This window comes from Crinia signifera, chromosome 6, assembly GCF_055691185.1.
Source record: "Crinia signifera chromosome 6, ASM5569118v1, whole genome shotgun sequence".
NCBI lineage: Eukaryota > Metazoa > Chordata > Amphibia > Anura > Myobatrachidae > Crinia > Crinia signifera.
Window position 1 is genome coordinate 127,897,848 of NC_139222.1, and position 18,757 is coordinate 127,916,604.

The 18,757-nt window shown below is 43.2% G+C and overlaps 1 protein-coding gene across 3 annotated transcripts in view; it reads left to right on the forward strand.

The window, feature by feature from the left end:
• Positions 1 to 18,757, forward strand: part of ARHGAP23 (Rho GTPase activating protein 23) — a 77,909-nt gene that overhangs the window by 23,424 nt on the left and 35,728 nt on the right. For all 3 annotated transcript variants that reach the window (XM_083147124.1, XM_083147125.1, XM_083147123.1), the window contains exons 2-4: positions 14,882 to 15,058; positions 17,118 to 17,136; positions 17,913 to 18,011. In XM_083147124.1, the coding sequence (XP_083003250.1) occupies positions 14,882 to 15,058; positions 17,118 to 17,136; positions 17,913 to 18,011 (295 nt within the window). The remainder of the gene's footprint in view (positions 1 to 14,881; positions 15,059 to 17,117; positions 17,137 to 17,912; positions 18,012 to 18,757) is intronic.

Here is an 18,757-nt window from a genome sequence, read left to right on the forward strand (position 1 = left end):
TAATATGAATCAGTTACAGAACCCGTTGTATGCAGTTCATAAATATGTTAAACATACAGCTTTCCTTTGTGATCCTTGTTTTACCATGCTTCTGCATTATCCCATTGTTGGGATGTAAGGCCAGTGAGAGTTAGATGATGGGTGTAACAGATGCACCTAATGCTTCCTTACACATATCTGCTTGTAAAATGCTCACACGCCCTGCCCGGCTGCATTCCAGGGCCACGCATCCCTGCCCATCATCATTGTCTGTGTCTGCTCACCCCCAAATAACACGCTCATGTGTGGCAGTACGTGTTTTATTGTCAACCATCGCGTGTCATCATATCCAGAGGTGTCAGCTAATCCCAGGTCACTGGGGAGATGATTATCTCTTCCTATTTATGTGTGTTTTTATTTACCCTTTTTTTTTTTTTTTTTTTATAAACTTATTTAAACCTTTAAAAAAAAAAAAAAAGAGGGGAAAAGCCCCCTGTAAATTCATACATTACACTGTTTATTTGTATACCACTGTCTTTCAATCACTTTCCCCTCTGCACAGGCAGACCATTCCCGATTTCTTCCAGGAACAGATGCTGGTTTGTTTGTAAAGTTATACAGTAGGACAGGGTTAAATAATCTATGCCTCCCCCGCTGTTCTGAAACTACAAGACCCAGCATTTCCTGACGGCCAGGACTTATGGAAAAGTTTAGGTTGTCTGCTTTGGTGCTATTTAGTGCACTAGCTCATAGGTTCCCAAATGCGGTCCTCAAGGCACCCCAACGGTCCAGGTATTAAGTATATCCATACTTGGCCACAGGTGACTTAATTAGTAACTCAGTCAGTCTGATTTAACCATCTGTGCTATGCCATGGATATACCTAAAACCTGGACCGTTGGGGTGCCTTGAGGACCGCGTTTGAGAACCTCTGCACTAGCTAGTTACATGCTACTGCTTCTGCAGCAACAGGGCAAATGAATTTGCGGTTAAGGGGGATATTCAATCCAGGGTCACGACTGTCAGCCATGACCCTGTCCCGTTCTCGGCCGGCTCGACATGAAATCGGCAGGAGGGATTCGCTGTCCCACCTGCGGAAAGCCGAAAAAGGGTGTGTGGCCATGGATCATTGAGCTGCCGCCGGGAGCTCAACAATCCACGGCCATTCTCGGCAGAACATGCCAGACTGCTTCCAAAGTCGTGCTCCTTCTGCCGAGATCCCTGTTCAGTGCTATCAGGGAAGACCGCATTAGAATAGGGCCCCACCGCTATTTCCCCTGTTGGGAATAGCGGCGAAGGATTGACTACGCCCCCTAAATCTTCTTGTGTATAGTGAAAGTTTTACTAGTGTAGAAGCCTTGTATTTCTGTGTCACCCATACACTGGGATTACAGCCAAATTAGGGAGAGATTTGTTAAACTTTCTAAGGGGTCAATTCTATTAACCCGCCGGTTTAAAGCTGAAAACTGCACCCGAATTAACCCTATCTCGCACCCTTCACAGGGCCGAATTTGCTGAAAATTGCTCGCACCCCTATGGAGTTGCGAGCACTTTCCATGGAATTCGGCCCTCCCTAAAGTGCGCCCAGTGTCGTCATGATTCGCGAATCATCCACACCCTTCGGGGTTAATAGGATCGACCCCCTACAAATTAAAAGGGAAAATGTTGCCCATGGCAATCGGATTCTGGGACTGCCTTTCTAGATATATAGAGATTTTCATTGTTTGTTACATACCTCCAGGGCTCCCTCTTAAGGCCCATACATACACTGGGCGATTTTAAGCTGAAAGCAGCTCAGGTTTGTCGTTTGAGCTAAAAAGTCACCCAGTGTGTATGGGCCAGCGGTGAGGGCTAATGTGCACTCCTGCATCATCTCATGTATTACCAGCAGATGAGCGACGGATGGACAGCTTTCCATAGCGTCCTGCTTTGGAAAATCATCTACACCTGGGAAAATCTCCCAGAAGGGCGAAAAATCGCTCAGTGATCTGCATTGATCGACTTTCAGCAGAGCGATTTATCCCCATCATCATACAAACTCCACACATGTTGCAATTGCGAGCAGGGCCCTCCTACCTCCATGTCGGTTTGTATCTACTCAGTTTATTTAATCACTGTTGTTTCCAATTGTAAAGTGCAACGGAATATGCTGGGCTATATAAGAAACTATAAATAATAAGGGATGGTCTACAGTTTATTCTTCTCATATTATTAATACAAACTGGAAAGACAAAGAGGGTAGACAAAATAAATGTAGGCATGAAAACTAAAGTTAGGGACTATCATTTATAGCAATGTCAAAACTATGTGCTACCATGCCATTTTTATGTGAATGTATGTGCCCTGGAGGGTACACAGGTGGATGTATTTTAAGTAATTGGGATAATAAGAATGTGTGTTCATATACACTATTGTCATGGGATACTGTTGCCTTGCTCTACGTTACTGTGCATGGTTATGTACGTTTTGTATGCTCAAACTAGATGATGTAATGAAGGATGTCCATGGGAATTCCATGAATAAGGTTGAATAATTAATCTAGAATTGTTCTATTATGTCATAACTACGTTAAACAAATTGGAGTTTTTACTGATAGCCACAGCGCACAATAATTTCAGCCCAGGGTGACACACAGAAAGTTTTCACCAAAAAAGCTTAACAAGCAGAGAATAGCGGTAAATATTGTGTATACCCACTGGCGAAACTTACATAATAATTAAAGGTAATAACAATGTCACAGCATAACATTAATCTGAAATGACTCAGAAGACAAAAAAGAGGACCATCGTGCAATATTGTCTGGACATTTAAGCTGGTTTAATTCAATAGGTACACTCACATATAAGCGAGCTTAATAGGCATATCAGACAAATCCTGTCTCTCTTTGGCTTCTTCTTTATATAATGGTCCTGGAAGAACTTGAAAAAGAACTGAAGAAGTGCAATACTGTCTAATAAAAAGGATTAAACAATTTTAATAGTGCACTCACAATATACAAATAAAAACAAGCATCAAACCCATCAGGGTGCTGGATCCATCAAGTGCTGAGCGGATCTGGAGTCACCTCTCAAGAACAGCAGTTGCCCTCGTTCAATCAGATCTCTCGGCTCCCAGCATCCCAGGTCCGTTCGGTGGTGATCGATGGGCACTTCCTCTGGAGCAGATCATAATTCCGTTAAAGCTTGAAGTTGATTCTAAAGTTAAAATAGTTATACCCTTTTTAGAGAGAAATAAAACCTGGGAATTACCCTGGTCCTGGAGGGTAGATCTGGGGTTTTTTTCTGTCTGAAAGGGTCAACCCGGGTCTAATATGCCAGGGCTTCAACTCTGGAATTTACCAGAGTTTTTTCCCAGTCTTAATGCCACAAATCTGGGTCGCCGGCTGTCTGAAACGATGCGACCCAGGTTTTTGGGATTACAGAAAGGCACTGTGTAGATGCGGCCGGGAGCAGAAGATAGGGGGCGCGGTAGCAGGGGCCAGGAGCAGGTGATGGGGGAGCAGCAGCGGCTGGTAACAGGTGATGGGTAGCTGCATCAGCTGGAGATGGACAGCATGCTGCAGGGTAGCAAGGTAGTCTGGCACTGGTTGAAAGGAGGCTGGACGAGGCTAGCCTCCTCTCCCCCCACCTCACTCGCTCTTGCCACCCCCTCACCTCACCCACCATCAGCTGGCGCCATCATGCAATCTTATACCCCTTTCAGACAGACAAAAACCCCTGGGAATTTCCCTGGTCCAGGAGGGTAGACCTGGGGTTTTTTTCGGTCTAAAAGGGTCAACCCGGGTCTAAAATACCAGGGCTTCAACCCAGGAATTTACCTGGGTTTTTCCCGGGTCTGAATTCCAAAAACCCTGGTCGTGAAAGAAAAAGACCCGGGTTTTTGGGATTATTACACATTGTTAGGCACTGATTGGCTCTCCTTGTGGGGTGCTGGCCGATTGGTTGTGAGGATGGGCCTGTTTGATTGGCTGGGAGGGCATGGCAATTTGGGCTGGCCTCTGAGGTCATTAGGGAGCTGAAGAAAGGATAGCATGGCCCACCTGAAGAAGCAAGAGGTGAGAGGGGAGGAGGCAAACAGATGACTGGGACAGTCAAAGATGCCACAGTGTACTCAAACATTGCAAATATACTGACAGCCATGTGAGGTAACATGTACCTTCCAGTATATAAAAACAATAAAACTTGTTTACAACATATCATTGTGTCATGCCATGGTTAATGCTATGCAGTGAGCAGTCACCACCCACTTTTGATGACCTCATCTCTGTGTGCCTTTTAAAACTGTCCTTTTCTTATTACACACATTTTTGCAGGAAAAATCCGGCTTCTGTGTGAAAGGGGTCGACATGGGAAATACCTGGGTTTTTGTTGCTGTCTGAAAGGGGGACAGCACCTTTCAGCCTATACCCCGTTCTTACTGCAGCCAAATTCCCGGGTCTAGCATGTAGACCCGGGAATTTTCCTTTTTAACACAGGATTTTTGGCAGTGTGAACGGGTCGCATATCCGGATTTCATACACAGTTAAAACCCTTCTTTTTACCCGCGTCTGAGATCCGGATATGCAGACACGGGTTGACCCATTCACAATGCTGAAAAACCCGTGTTTAAAGGCAAATTCCCGGGTAGAACTTCTTCACCCGGGAATTTGCCTTGCAGTGAGAATGGGGGTCCAGCGTGTCAGTCCTCTGCATTTTAATGCTGGGTAAAAGCCATGTCTTTCTCACTCGCAGTGAGAACACAGCATTAGTTCTACCCGGGTTTTTGTATCCGGGAAATACCTGGGTTTTTGGGGATTTTCTGTCTGAAAGGGGTATTACCCCCATGACCTCATTGCCTCTCACGCCCCCTCTCACCTCACCTCTCCATTAATCTGGATTCTGTGTGAAAGAGGTCGACATGGGAAATTGCCAGGTTTTTTGTGCTGTGTAAAAGGGGGTCAGAGCTTTTAGCGGAGTCCGACCCGGGTTTTTGTATCCGAGAAATACCTGGGTTTTTTGAGTTTTTCTGCTGTCTAAAAGGTGTAATTGGTACAAAAAAAAATATTATTATATTGCTATGATGAAAACAGCAGGCCAAATATCATTGAAGTTCTGTGAAATTAAACCAGACTGGGCTCTGATTTTTTTTTTCTGTGTAGGGTTTAATAATATATTATTCGAAACTCTTTTTATATTTTTTTCATTTGCACCTGGGGTGCAGGACAAGGCTGAGTTTGAGGCCATTACTACCCCATTGAGCCACCAGCATTTCAAAGCTACTGCTTAATAGCACACGTGAACCAGGATAGCAGTATTAGTAATCCTTAGTAACATGAACAACAGTAGTAGTATTGCCTAGTAATATGTAATGCAGCAGTAACTAAACTGCTCAGTAGTATACATCAGTAGCAAGCAATTTTGCCCAATAAAACTTTTTATTTTGTCTCAATATCATAAAGATGGAAAATAGTTAAAAATGTTATTGCAGTCATTAAAAATGCAAAACATTATATCAATTATTAAAATTGATACAGTGAGCTGGTAGCAATGGTGTTTATAAAAATGTACCTACTTAACAGTAGAGTGCTGATATATCACTCCGTTACCAATAAGAATGCACCACAATGGCTATATATTGACCAATCATAAAGCAGCTATAGACATTATTGTGTGAACAGTGACTGTTAAGGAGAAACACAATCTTGGCCCTTATTCTGGTTGACTCGCAAATGCAAATTCCTTCTCAAATGGACAAAACCATGTGCACTGCAGGTGGGGCAGATGTAACTTGTACAGAGAGAGTTAGATTTGGGTGGGGTTTTACTTCAATGTGAGATTTATATTGCAGTGTAAAAATAAAGTAGTCAGTATTCTCAGTGTGGCTATGCTTCTGACGTACAATTCGTATATATTCGTCATTGGTAATTATTGGGGCAATACTGAGGCAGTGTCCTTGATTCACACACACACACACACACACACACACACACACACACACACACACCTGCTTGGTATGTCCACAGAGCTCAGCGTATCCTAAGAGGCTTATTGGACAAATTATAGTGCTTTTTTAATATATTACTGTGTGTCTGGGCCAAATTTTTTAATTGGCAATCTGTGCATGAATAGGAGTAATATATTATATATTTTTTTAGAAAATACAGTTTGAATTCTGTGATGAATATATGTTATTATTTGGTGTCGAAGTTTCCTTATGAAACCGTTCTTGCCAAGAGCTATACATATAGGTTTATATAGTGTATATTTTTGGATGGTACACAGTGTTGTAGTGATGGAAAACCTTGACACTCCAGCTGTTGTTGAACTACACATCCCAGCATGCCCTGCTACAGTTTTACTATTTGGCCATGCTAAAACTAATGCAGGGCATGCTGGGATGTATAGCTCAACAACAGCTGGAGTGTCAAGGTTAGCCATCACTGCTGTATTGTGTTGTGGGATTCCATGCACTGCTTCTCCTGAAGGGTTAATATTCCAGGCCCACCTCATCCACTCCCACTCTATGGTCTTTGTCTTCAGTTTGTATGAATAATTAATTTCAACACCCACTTTTGTCTTTGTGTTGTGTTTGCAGTGAAATGTGGACTCACTGGAGTCTCCTTGCTGGAGTTTTAAAACTTGTCACAGCCCTGGTAAATGTGCACTCTGCATTACTGAGTGAGGAATCATTGCGGGTTGTATTCTGTGGTGTGCACAAGACCCGCACAGTGCACTTGAACAAGCTAGTGCTTTTGCCTCAGTGTCTGTTCTAAATTTGTGCAGACAATCTACCATTACCCAGCGGAGGCAGACATTCTATGGGCTGTATCAGAAACCTCTTACTAACTCTAAAACAAGCAGTGACCTTACTGAGTCAGGGCACATGCTATTTATTTTTCTTCTCTATAAGTACATCATGCAGTTCGATGGAATCTGCTCTTCCTTGTATTTTGTTAGTGATGGTCTCCCATGCTGCATCTCCTCTTTTGCTTCCCTGTTTCCTAGATGCCTCAACATTCTCTGCCCTTCATATGACTTGTCCTCTTATGTTTTAATTCCCTAACCCGTTTCTCGCTGGCCCCCCTCTCCATTGGATGGGCTCTCTCCTACAGTTCCAGTGTCCCTGATAGCTGAGAACATGGTTAGGAAGGAAGGAAATGTGAGACAGACGGAAAACTATAGAGAACAGAGAAGGGGACACATGTGAGTGATAGAGGTATACAGAGGAAGTGACAGTGATTCTATAACTTTCCAACTGTGCTTGTTCTTTCCTTTTTCACAACTATGGTCATTTGATTTACATATGACAGAGTCAGCACTGTTGGCATTGTGAAATTGACTGACCCTATTCTGACACATCCCTGCCGGTGGGCAGTCTTTGCCGCTGTCCGACATATGGTTTGGCTGACCTATTGTAAGATGCCATTCTGCCATAACTTAGCACATCCTTGGAAGTTAGTACTACAGCTGGACTGTCAAGAAGAGGCATACGGTTGTAGTACCCATAGATAAACATACTGTGTATACCTGCAGCCAGTGGCCTGGGCAGACAGTCTGGTCATCGTTGATGGGCAGGTTAAGCCTCCTGTCCCCCAGCTAACCCTCCCCCTTGTGCTGCTGTCAGCTTTGGGTCTGGTAGTGGAGGGGTGTGGAGAGGGACAGTGGTGAAGGGGAGAGGCACATGCAGGGTGGGGTAGGAGCCCGTGGCAGCTGCCTCTTGAGCGGCCAGGAGTTTTCCCCTGTGTCTGTGGATGCCTAGCTGTGACTATTTCTTTGTGTTCTCTGTGCCTGCCTTCCCCTCCTATTTGTTGTGTGTTTCTATTTTTTCCCTTTGGTATGCTAACCTTCTCCCTCTAATTGCATGTCACATCTCCAGCGCTGGTATAATTTTCTATTTTCCCAGTCTTGTGATTACTCTCTTTCTGTGGCCTTTGGGCATCCCTCTCCCTTGTGTTTCAGCATATTATGCAGCATATCTGTCATGCAGACAGTTCAGCTCTGACACTGTGATCCTGCTTTGTGTCTGTCCGTCCTATCACCTCCGCTGGCTCTTTTCAGCTATTGCTCCCACTCCCCCTGTATGTTTGTGATTAACTTTCATATGAAGAGACATTTCAGATAATGGGAATGTGGGGATGGAAATGCCTATTGTGCAACAATCTATGTCTGGCCCCTGGGGGCCCAACTGGTGCTGGGAGAAGGTAGTGGGAGTGGATTGCAGCTCACCAGAGCCACGCTGCATATGGCTTGCAAGCTCAAGGAATGGAGCACTGGGTTCGGCCACATTTCCAACACGGAAACGGAATTCCCATTTGGGTTTAAAGCAAGGGGTAAGATGTGTGGATGATTACCTTAATAGCAGTACTATGTATGGTTGCATGCTTAAACAGGTCAATGCTGAAGGCAAATATGCAGACAATTTCTAACTTAATATATATAATCTCTATCTATATCCACACAGAAACGTGTAGTATGCAGAGCAGCCTGGTGCTACTTATAGACTGTCCATGAGCAATGCTGAGTATTTGGCCTATGTATATGTACAACTAGATGTGTGCTTGCTATCTTTATCAGTAGTGGGCACTCCTCCTGGCTCCTGCTGTGGATGAGGTCCTGTGCTAGTTTTATGATGGTCAGCTATGTTTTCCTGCAGTGTCTGCTTCCGCTTGGATGAAAACTGCATAGTTTACTTAGTTTGAGTTTAGGAACTGCTGACCTGTGCACACTAGTGTTCTTGGGTGTATGTGATTGTGTTGCTGCTCCCTAGTAAAGAGCAAGGATAGATTTTCCAAAGAAACCATAAACCAAAGAACAATATTTATAACCTGCATTTAGGCATGTGTTGCAGATCTCTAAGCTTGCCTTGAAATTGTAGTTTATAGAAAACTATCCAGATAGACATAGCTGTGATACTATACTGTAAATAATATACGGTTTATAATCATTTTGTGATATTGAAGATTGTGGAACAATTCCTAGAACTTTTTTTTTTTTTGAGTGCTAAATTCTAATTTAAGAGCTTTTTTTTTTTCCCCACTTCTGAGTTTACTAACTATTTTTCTAATTTATCAGTTACATTTTTGTGTTTGACCCAGAAAGTCATGCTCACATCATACTTTACAGTGATTACTGCCTTGGATGGCAAGATCTGCTCTCCCAGTAACCATTCTCTGCAAGTGGAACGTGCCACCCTGTTGAGGGGATTTGGGTGAAATCAGAAGACCAAAATAAAGCACTGTATTCTACAGTAAACTAGTAGATATTTTATAGCTGGTAATCCACAGCTCACTATGACATTGTCCACTGTATACCACCATTTATTAACCTTTACATAAAGTAGAATGTACTTGAACCCCACAAATATTCATATGGACAGTGTTTTTGTGTTGCAAGTCAGCTATGTTATCCACTGCGCTGTGTGTGTGTGTATAGAGTGGACTGCGTTTTATTTGATGTCTGGTAGAGATAATACTGCTTCTGCCGCATGTTAAAATATAATTCTATTTTACATTCTGGTAAAAAGTTATACTTTCCTTTTGTCTAATGCCATTTTCACATCGCAAACTGCAGGGTCGCACTGGAAATTTGAAACCGTTCACTTGCGGTGTGACCCTGCATTTTGCCGGTTTGCTGAAGTCATGTGTGGCCGGGGCAGAGCGGCGGAGCACCATCGGGGGGTGGGGGACGAGGCAGTGCTTCAATTAGTGTGATCCAGCAACCCTTCTTTTTTACCGGTTCGTATTGCCGTGTTGCTACCGATTTGCTGGACCCGGTAACCCCTTTCACATCACACCAATTACCGGGTCAAACCAGCATGAACCCGGTAATTAGGTGCGATGTGAAAGGGGTATTATATAGACAATTATGAATTCAGCAGTCTAATAGATGACGGTGTGCTTTCCATCCCCTCATAGTTAAGAAGACTTTTCACCATACATTAGTTACCTCAGTCCTATAAATACTACACTTGAGTTCAGCTGATTCAAACCTATTTTATTGTATATTGTTTTCCAGTGGTAATTGTGTAGTTGAAACCTAGATGTTGGCCATTTAATTAAGAGATTATACTAGAGCACATGGGGCAGATGTACCAAGGATTATAGAGAAATACACTACCAACCATTCAGCTCCTGTCATTTTTTTTTTAATCAAAACTTTTGTTGAAGAACTGCACAGACATACAGGATAAAAGGCAGTTATTATATCTAATCATTACAATAAGCATATGCCAACTGCAAACAAAGTGGAGCCGCTCAACCCCAACCTACATATAAACTAAGTACACCTGTCATAGTTAATCAACAAACCAGAATGGTGGAGTACCAGTGGGGAGGAGTTCTAAATTGTACCAAGTGGCAAGTAATATGGCTTGACGGAGGTTTTTTTTTGAGGGAGATAAGATCAGAATATATGGTGTCATTATGCAAAAAATGTTTTGGCACTTTTCTCTTTGTTTTATAATCCTTTCCAGGTTCTGTCATTTTTGAACACGGTGGGAATGTGAGTAAGGAGCGATAGTTGGATGTACTTTGATGATAGTGTAACATTTTTCGGTGCTCAGGGAACAGTGATGCTTGATTTTGGTGTAGAATGATGGTTGAGTTTGATGTACAATATTGGGTAACATACAAATAGGTTGACTACGGTGTTGGTTATATAGATGTGTAGCCATCTTTACTAGGATGTTGACCAATGCATGTGCTGGGTGCTGAGCATTTCAACGTTTGGATCAAAGGAAAAAACAAACAACGAACTTTACCCATGCTGGGACAGATTTAATCCATTCAGGTAGTATTTACCCAGCTCTAAATAAATATACAAGTACATTTATTTATTTATTACCAATTTCGGTACTTATGTAATATCTGGGCTCCCGTTTTTCTTATGAGACCGCGTCCCCTCGCGGGGCTCGCTGCGCTCACCACGCTTCGGGCACGGTGGCTCGCTGCGCTCGCCACACTATATAAAATCAACTCCATGCGTAATTGGATAGTAGGGGTATGAAAAAATGGGGTGCATTTAACATGGGAGCCCAGATAATACATAAGTACCCCAATTTCTTATATAGCGAACACATATATTCTGCAGTACTTTACAGGGTATTTGAACATTCATATCAGTCCCTGCCCCAGTGCAGCTTACTTTTACTTCAAACTGATATCTATAATGCAGTGTAAGGAATAAATGCATCCGTGCTGCCCTAGTAAATGTATCTGCACTTCTTGAAATGCAAAATAGTTTGTCCAGGTGCAATGTTTTTTTTCCATTTGCCTTGCTACCAACTGCTGGGTGTCTAGCGGTGCGTGCTTGCCTTGGACGTACAGCAATGCTCATTGGATTTGGTGTTTGTATTCAATAATGTTACAATGAATATATGTGATGATCACTTTTTTTAACAAGGGATGATTTACTTTTTTTTAAAGCGTGCATTTTTACCCCTTTAGGAATATATGAAAAGCATGTGTCTGTGTACCTACCCTCCGTCACCTATAAGTCTAGTGATACAGTTGTTTTATCAGAAGGTGGAAGACTGAATATGGAGCTGGTGTGGCTGTCTGGCTAGGACTGTCATGTACAAAAGATGTAGGGCTCTGTGTGTGGCCTGTGTAACCTTCTGTAATCTCCTACTGCATGCTGCTTTCTTTCCCAATATATCCCTTCATCGGCTGACACATTACTGTGCAGATCCTAAGCATCTAATCTTTCTATAAATTTCTGAGCCACTGAGTCTGTCCCTAGCTCAGTGACACTACAGACAGCTCAGAGCTGGGTGACATAGGTGTATGATGGTATGCACTTATAAATGTGTGTGTTCCAACCCAGCTCAAGCTAATGGTGTCGATTCCCAGCACAGACACTTTCTAGTACTGTCAAATAGACCGGATAGAACTGTAGGACATGTCGTTTTTTCCTAGTGTGATAAATTACACATACATACATACATTACACACCATGTAATACATATCACACCATTCCCAATACAGACAATATGTAATCGTTCTGTAGACAGAGCTGTAAGATACAGTCACTCAGACTGTACAGAGCTGTATGACGTAGTGTGCATTCTTGTGGGACATGACATTAAATGACTGTGACAGTTTAGAGAATGTGTAGTTTGTCCCAAATACTGTGACTTGTACTTGTCTGGCGTGATCTGGATTATGGTCCTGGAACAAGAACCTGGAGAGAGCGCAGTACTGAACATGGACATAGCTGTCTTGTAGTGGGCTGACTGTGTACGTATGCTGTAATGTATGAGCATTAGATCATTTCCAATTCTGTTGGATCACAGTGTTGACGCAGCACCTCCAGCATTGATTGTCCTCAGTTGCCCACCCACCTTTTCATAAGTCCTTTGTAACACAGCTGGGAGCTTCTGTTTGTGTCGGGCACATTATTACAGATCACAGGAAGCTCAGGGCACACCCCACCCCATGTAATGTGATAAGTAGTGCAAGAATAGGGCAATGTAGATGTGCATATGTGGGTGTGATCACTGCATGTATTGTTCCTAGAGTTGGGAGGAGACATTAACATCACTGAGGACAAGGCAGTTTGACCAGGGCTGTATGTCTTTGCTGTGTGTGTATATATCATGGTGATGTAGCTAAATGTAAGACAGTACCTCTGTGTGTATAGATGTCATTTTTCAGGTGGGCGTGGTCATGCCTGGGGCCAGGCTGCCCCCCTCTCTCCCTGTATGTCTGTAAGACTGTCTGTGCCAGTCGGGCATTGTTCGCAGCTGTGTCCTTGGGGCCCTCTCTCTTTCATTGCCCCCCTCCCGTATAGATCAGCTGTATGTGGAATTGACTCATTTCCAGGATGTCTCCGTCTGTCACAGCCCCAGCCCCCCAAACATGTCGTCATCTCAGTGATATGTCCGCAAGTCAACAGTAAATGGCTTGATAAAGGAAAAAAAGAATCCATGGAATAATGTATTCTAATGTTGTACTGCAGGCGTGTTCGTGTCATGCTTTGCACATTGATGAAGGCAGTGTCAATATTATCTGAGTTATATACTCACCCAGGTTGATATTTTCAATAAGGGCTTATTAATATTTAAATCAAACAAACCTGAACAATATTACTATTATCAGATACATTTTTTAGAAATTGTCATTTTAGGGTTATTTGAAGCCATATATTAAGAGCTTATTCTAATATTTCAGATTTTTCCTCTTTCTATGCATTAATTGCACATTAACAATAGCACCTTTTTAGTGTTCATTCTAGCACCCGCCAACTTTGCCTGGGGTGTCGCTGTCTGCTGTGCTGTTTCTAGCACAGGTCTGGTTTGCATATCTGTGCTTATATACAGACCACACTGTGCTAGAAGCACTACAGCAGACAGCGACACCTCAGGCAGGGAAGAGGAACTGCATGGGTTTTCAAAGATGGCGGGTGCTAGAATGAACACTACCTTTTATACACATAAAAAATGTTACATATGCATTGTTGACACTCCTCTAGAGTGTTGTTGGCTTCCCATGCATCTCTACCCATTTTCTTTTGCCTATGGGGCAGCACAGTTAATCTACTGGTTAGCATTATTGTATGACTGGGACAGCGCTGAGGTTATGAGTTCAGTTCCCAGGAATGAGCAATCTGTGTACAGTTTGTATGTCCTCTATGTGTTTGGGAGGGTTTCTTCCAGGTCCTGCTCATAACCCCCCTAAATCTCTGATCAAAGCCATAGTATTCTTAAGGCCTCCATATAATTGTCCGATTTGGACCTGATTTTACTCGATCCTGACAGATCGGGCCCAAATAGGATTTGACTGACATCCGATGTGTGGATCGGAGTCAGAGGTCGGATGGGCTGTACATAAGATAAATTGTATGTGCAGCCGTCAGCGGCACATCGCGGTTCTTTTTAGCACCCATAATAATGTATTGCACCATGCACCGTGCACTCCTTGTTCTGCATCCCCCGGCAGGTGGTTCTAGAATTCCAAAAACCCCATTCAAAAGAATCAGCGGCTGTCCATTCTTTTGAATGTGTGTTTTGTTGTTTTTTATTTAATTCTACTGCCTCCAACCTTCAGCTCCCCGGGAGCTTTACTATGCCATGAGTTGCATGCGATTTATCACATGTAAATAAGACAGATCGTATGTGAGCCTCCCGGGGAGCTCAGGAGGAATTGGGTCCGACTTATCAATAGTAGAAGTCGGACATGGGGGCCTTTTAAAGCTGTAAATCAAATAGCATAATGGAGCATACACACGGGGCGATTTTACATTTTTTCATTTTTGTTTTCTAAGCGTTCTGTTTAGATCACTTAGAAATTGAGCACATGTCACACGGTGTGTATGCCATATGGCGATGTGCAGCCACATGCATCCCCATTACTCATTCAGATCTTTAACTGATGCAGTCAAGATCTAGAGAGATCGCTTGCATGTGCTAAAGAAAGCACTGGTTGGCACAGATCGCTCAGCACACATCACTATGTAAGTATTGGCGGTCTAGCCAGCGATATGTGCTGAGCAATCTGTGCTAATTAGATCTCTCAGCAACACAAATCGCCACCATGTGTACGGGACTTTTGATGAACCTATAGAGATCTGCGGATTTGTATTTACTCCGTTCTTTTTTGTACATTTATCTCACTTGAATTTGTCTGGTCTTTTTGGCTATCCAGAACATGTGAGAGCCGATAGCCAATAAGATGCTGTTTTGAGATCCAAGTAAATCCGTACCCGCATAGTTCCAATTAAGAGCAAGATATTTTGAAAGGAATAGTTAAGGTACTTAATTTACGAGAGATGGCAACTTGCACCACATAAAACACCACTTTGTGTATCCTGTTGTATAGTGTGCTTGGTATGCAATATGCTTATGTGGTGTGTGCCGATGTTTTGTTTTATTTTATTAGTGTTTAGTTTTATATGTATCGTCAGCTTATTTCTTTGTTGTTCTTATAGGCCCCCTTAGCTCCGAGAGACGGGGGTCACCTCAATAATTCCCCACCGCACGATGAACCCTTTACGTGGGTTGGACCCAGGACGCTGATCATCAGGAAGACCCGACAAGGGTTTGGGTTCACTCTGCGCCATTTCATTGTGTATCCGCCAGAGTCTGCTGTCCATGTTCCACACCAGGTATAGTTCAGTAGTAATGTTTTCCTATTTCTTGCCCTCATTGGGCAGTGGGGTTGATGGTGGATGATTTTGCGCAGCTGGCCAAAGGTTTGAGGACACAGGGCCTTATTCTGGTTGATGCGGGCGGACCGCCGTACGTACAGGTCCATACGAGCAAACACTGCATTCTTTCGGGCGAGCGTGATTCTGCCCACAACACATCCCCACACGGACGGAGTCAGCACCCGACAATGGGGAGTGGCGTTCATATGAGCGTATGCTCCCGTGCATGGACGGTCCACAGCCTCATCGATCGGAGACAGAACGCAGCTCCGATCAGAGGAGGTGGCGTACGCCCGAGCACGGGAGCGTACGCGTCACTTGTCTGGACTAGCAATTGGTCTGCTAATGTGAAAATTGGTAGAATCCAACTTCAAAGGGAAATAGAGCTGTGTAAATAAATTTATTGAATTGTATGTTTGTGGTGCAGTGAAAAAGTTGACACATGTCGACTCCTATGAATTGTGTATCCTGTTTTCCTAACATTAAAAGCACACTTGCATTAAGGGTGTAGATGGTTAAAAAGTTACTAAATGGACACATTGAAACATGTGTATTTGGATTAATACAACATAAAAATAAACATACCTTGAAATGGTGAGAAGCGTAGAAAGAGAACCTTGCAATGTATTTCATTGTGTATGGCTTGCAGGTACTGAAACTAGTTATTTCCCTAAATAGGCTGCAGCATTGGATAATATTGCAGTCAGGTGTATGTAATTCACTTGTATTTGGCGTTAATTAGCAGACCCAGGGCGTACGTACTCAGGCGGAAACTCTAAGGCATATATTCAATGCCGTGGGCGAGCGGTGACTGCGAGCAGGACTTTTTGCTCGCAGTCACCGCTCACCCTGTCAGTATTCAACTGACCCTCCTCATTCGCAAATTCCCCCTCGCTCCGTTTTTTGAGCGAGGGGGAATTTGCGAATGTGCCTCCAAAAGCTGCGAGAATCGAGGCTAATTACAGCGAGTTTGCTGCACTAGCCTCAGCTCTCGCAGTTTAGGGGAATCCTCGCCGTTCTGTGACTGCGAGGATTCCCCCGGAACGTTGCATAGTGCGAGCGGCCGGCGCAGGGGTTAAACTGCGAGGATCACTGGTTTTCTGTGATCCTCGCAGTTTAACCCCCTCGCCGGCCGCTCGCACCGGCATTGAATACTGCAAATAGAGTGGTATTGAGCACTCTTTGGCATCCAAAAATGCACTGTGCGCTCGCCGAGCGAGGCGGTTGTCCCTCCGTGTATTTTTAGTGCACATCCCCGTTTACGCCCAGGAATATGCCCAGTTTTGCCCACTTTTCTGGCCTCCCCGAAAAACGCCCACATCATGCCCACTGTGGTCCGTTCGTGTGCAGTGTGCTGTCGCCACACATGCTTATTGCGAATGGTACGCATGCGCAGTTGAAAAAAAAAAACTCTGTACCGTGCGAACGCGGTCCGACCGAACCAACCAGAATAACCCCCACAGTGTGCATGTGCCTTTGATACCATTTATACGCTGATCGCAATGCCCTGTAAGTTGCAGCATGATTGACATACCGGGTAGCTACACACGAAATAGAGATGCATCATTTCCATTTAGCTCGTACATTGCCATTTGTTCTAATTGCAAAAAGTATTTGGATAATCTGAAATGTTCACAGTATTTTCATACATTTAAATGGACATTGGGATTTGAATGGCAGCTGACCTTACAATACAGTCTATATGCAATGTATATTCAATAATGTCCTTTTAAATGGACAAGGGGTCATAAAGAGAACCCACACATTTTACACGTCCAAACTAAAACAGGTGATTAAAACCTCAAACGTTTCTTTTAATAATTTGAAATCTATTTTAGTTGACTTGACAATAAGGTAGCTACCATTCTGCTTACATTGGTTTTGGTAACATTGTCATTCTGGTTTATCTTAAAAAATAATAATAATTGGAGGGTGTACAAAGTAGATGTATTTGTCTTTGTATACCTTTTGGATTATGAGTGCCATACTAACTATATACACTCTTGTTTACTTGCAGGAAGAAAATGGCAGCTCAGGTATGTTTCCTAGGAGATGTAGTGGTCTTGTGTGCACTCTGGGGTGATTCAGGTTGAATCGGTCCCTACTGTATTTTGGCCAGGGACCAATGGTGTGGCTCTACGCATGTGCAGGGCAGTGCGAACACCTTCAGCGACTATCACAGTTGCCGAGGCGTTCGGACGGGGCCGGAGTGGGGAGGAATGCCCAGCATTTTATGGGCGTCCCCATGAAAACGCTGGACGTTCCCTTGGGAAAGCAGACGGGCTGTTGCCTGTCGGGGGTGGGCACAAAGTCAGCTCCTGCTCCCGCTTCGGTGGAGCCCGACGGAAACAAGTCAGTTTAGACTTGTATTTCCGAAGGGGAGAGAAATCATTCGATGGCTGGTGGCTTTATAGGCCGGGCTGCTTTATAGTCTCGCTAAGCAGCGAACAACCGCTGCTTAGCGAGCCTTGCTGAATCAGGCCCTCTGTGAAGTGGTACCGGTTTCTGTTTATGAATAGCTGTTAGGACATTTCTGAGTTGACCTGGGAGAAAATAATGACTTTCATACACTTTGTTCTTGTAGGATTACATTGTGATTAGTTCTGAAGTTTGATTTTATTCTAAAATAATATCCGACTATATTACTTGTTACTTATGATGGGCGTTCAATCTTGGTAAAGATTGCAAAGCTTTGAAAGCATGCCAATATCTGGTAGTTTTATTAAGATGTAAGTTTTGGAATACAAAATAACTCTAATCTTGTGAATTCATTTCAATTTACAAATTTCCTTCTATCTGTGATGTATTTCAGAGTATAGCGCTGCATCCAGCCGCTTGGAACCGATGGACACCATTTTTGTCAAGCACGTGAAAGAGGGTGGTCCTGCACAGCAGGCCGGACTCTGCACAGGTGAAAGGACACCGCAGTCATCTCTCTATAGCCTACAGTGATTAGAAAGACGTTTCTTTTGGGGGGATTTATAATGTAATCTAACATATCTCCCGTTGAAATACAAATGAACTTAGAACCATGTTGGTGCATGTCATGGTGGGTGGCTGGAGTACCTGAATGTTGTATTACCATATTTAGGAAGAGACATTTTGGGTAAACTAGTGAATTTGATATGACATTAATAATACATTACTTGTGTAAGTCAGGGGAATAGTAAAAAATAATAAAGATTAGTAACAAGTTTCTGGACTCTTAAGTTGGGTATTGAAAACAGATTACCCCGGAGATTTTAGGATTGTAATGAAGAACTTTTTGACCCTGTTGGAAAGAAGAAAATAAAACCGTAAAAGGAAAGAAAACCAGGGAGTGTCAGGTTCTACCTGACGGTAGCCATGGCCTGGTCACTATAGGAAGCTTTACATACAATTCCCACCAACCTCAGATTTCAAAGTAGTATCCCAATATATTGTCATGACTTAAGGCTCTATTCCGTCTTCACATTCTATGTTCTAGTCCTGGACAAAAGTGGATTTTCAGTGTACAGCTCACTGCCATTTAAAAAAAATAATAATAATTATGTACCGTATATACTAGAGTATAAGTCGATCTGAAAATAAGCCGAGACACCTAATTTTTACAACAAAAAAACTGGGAAAACTTATTGACTCAAGTGGGACCCTCACTTGAGTATAAGCCGAGGGGGG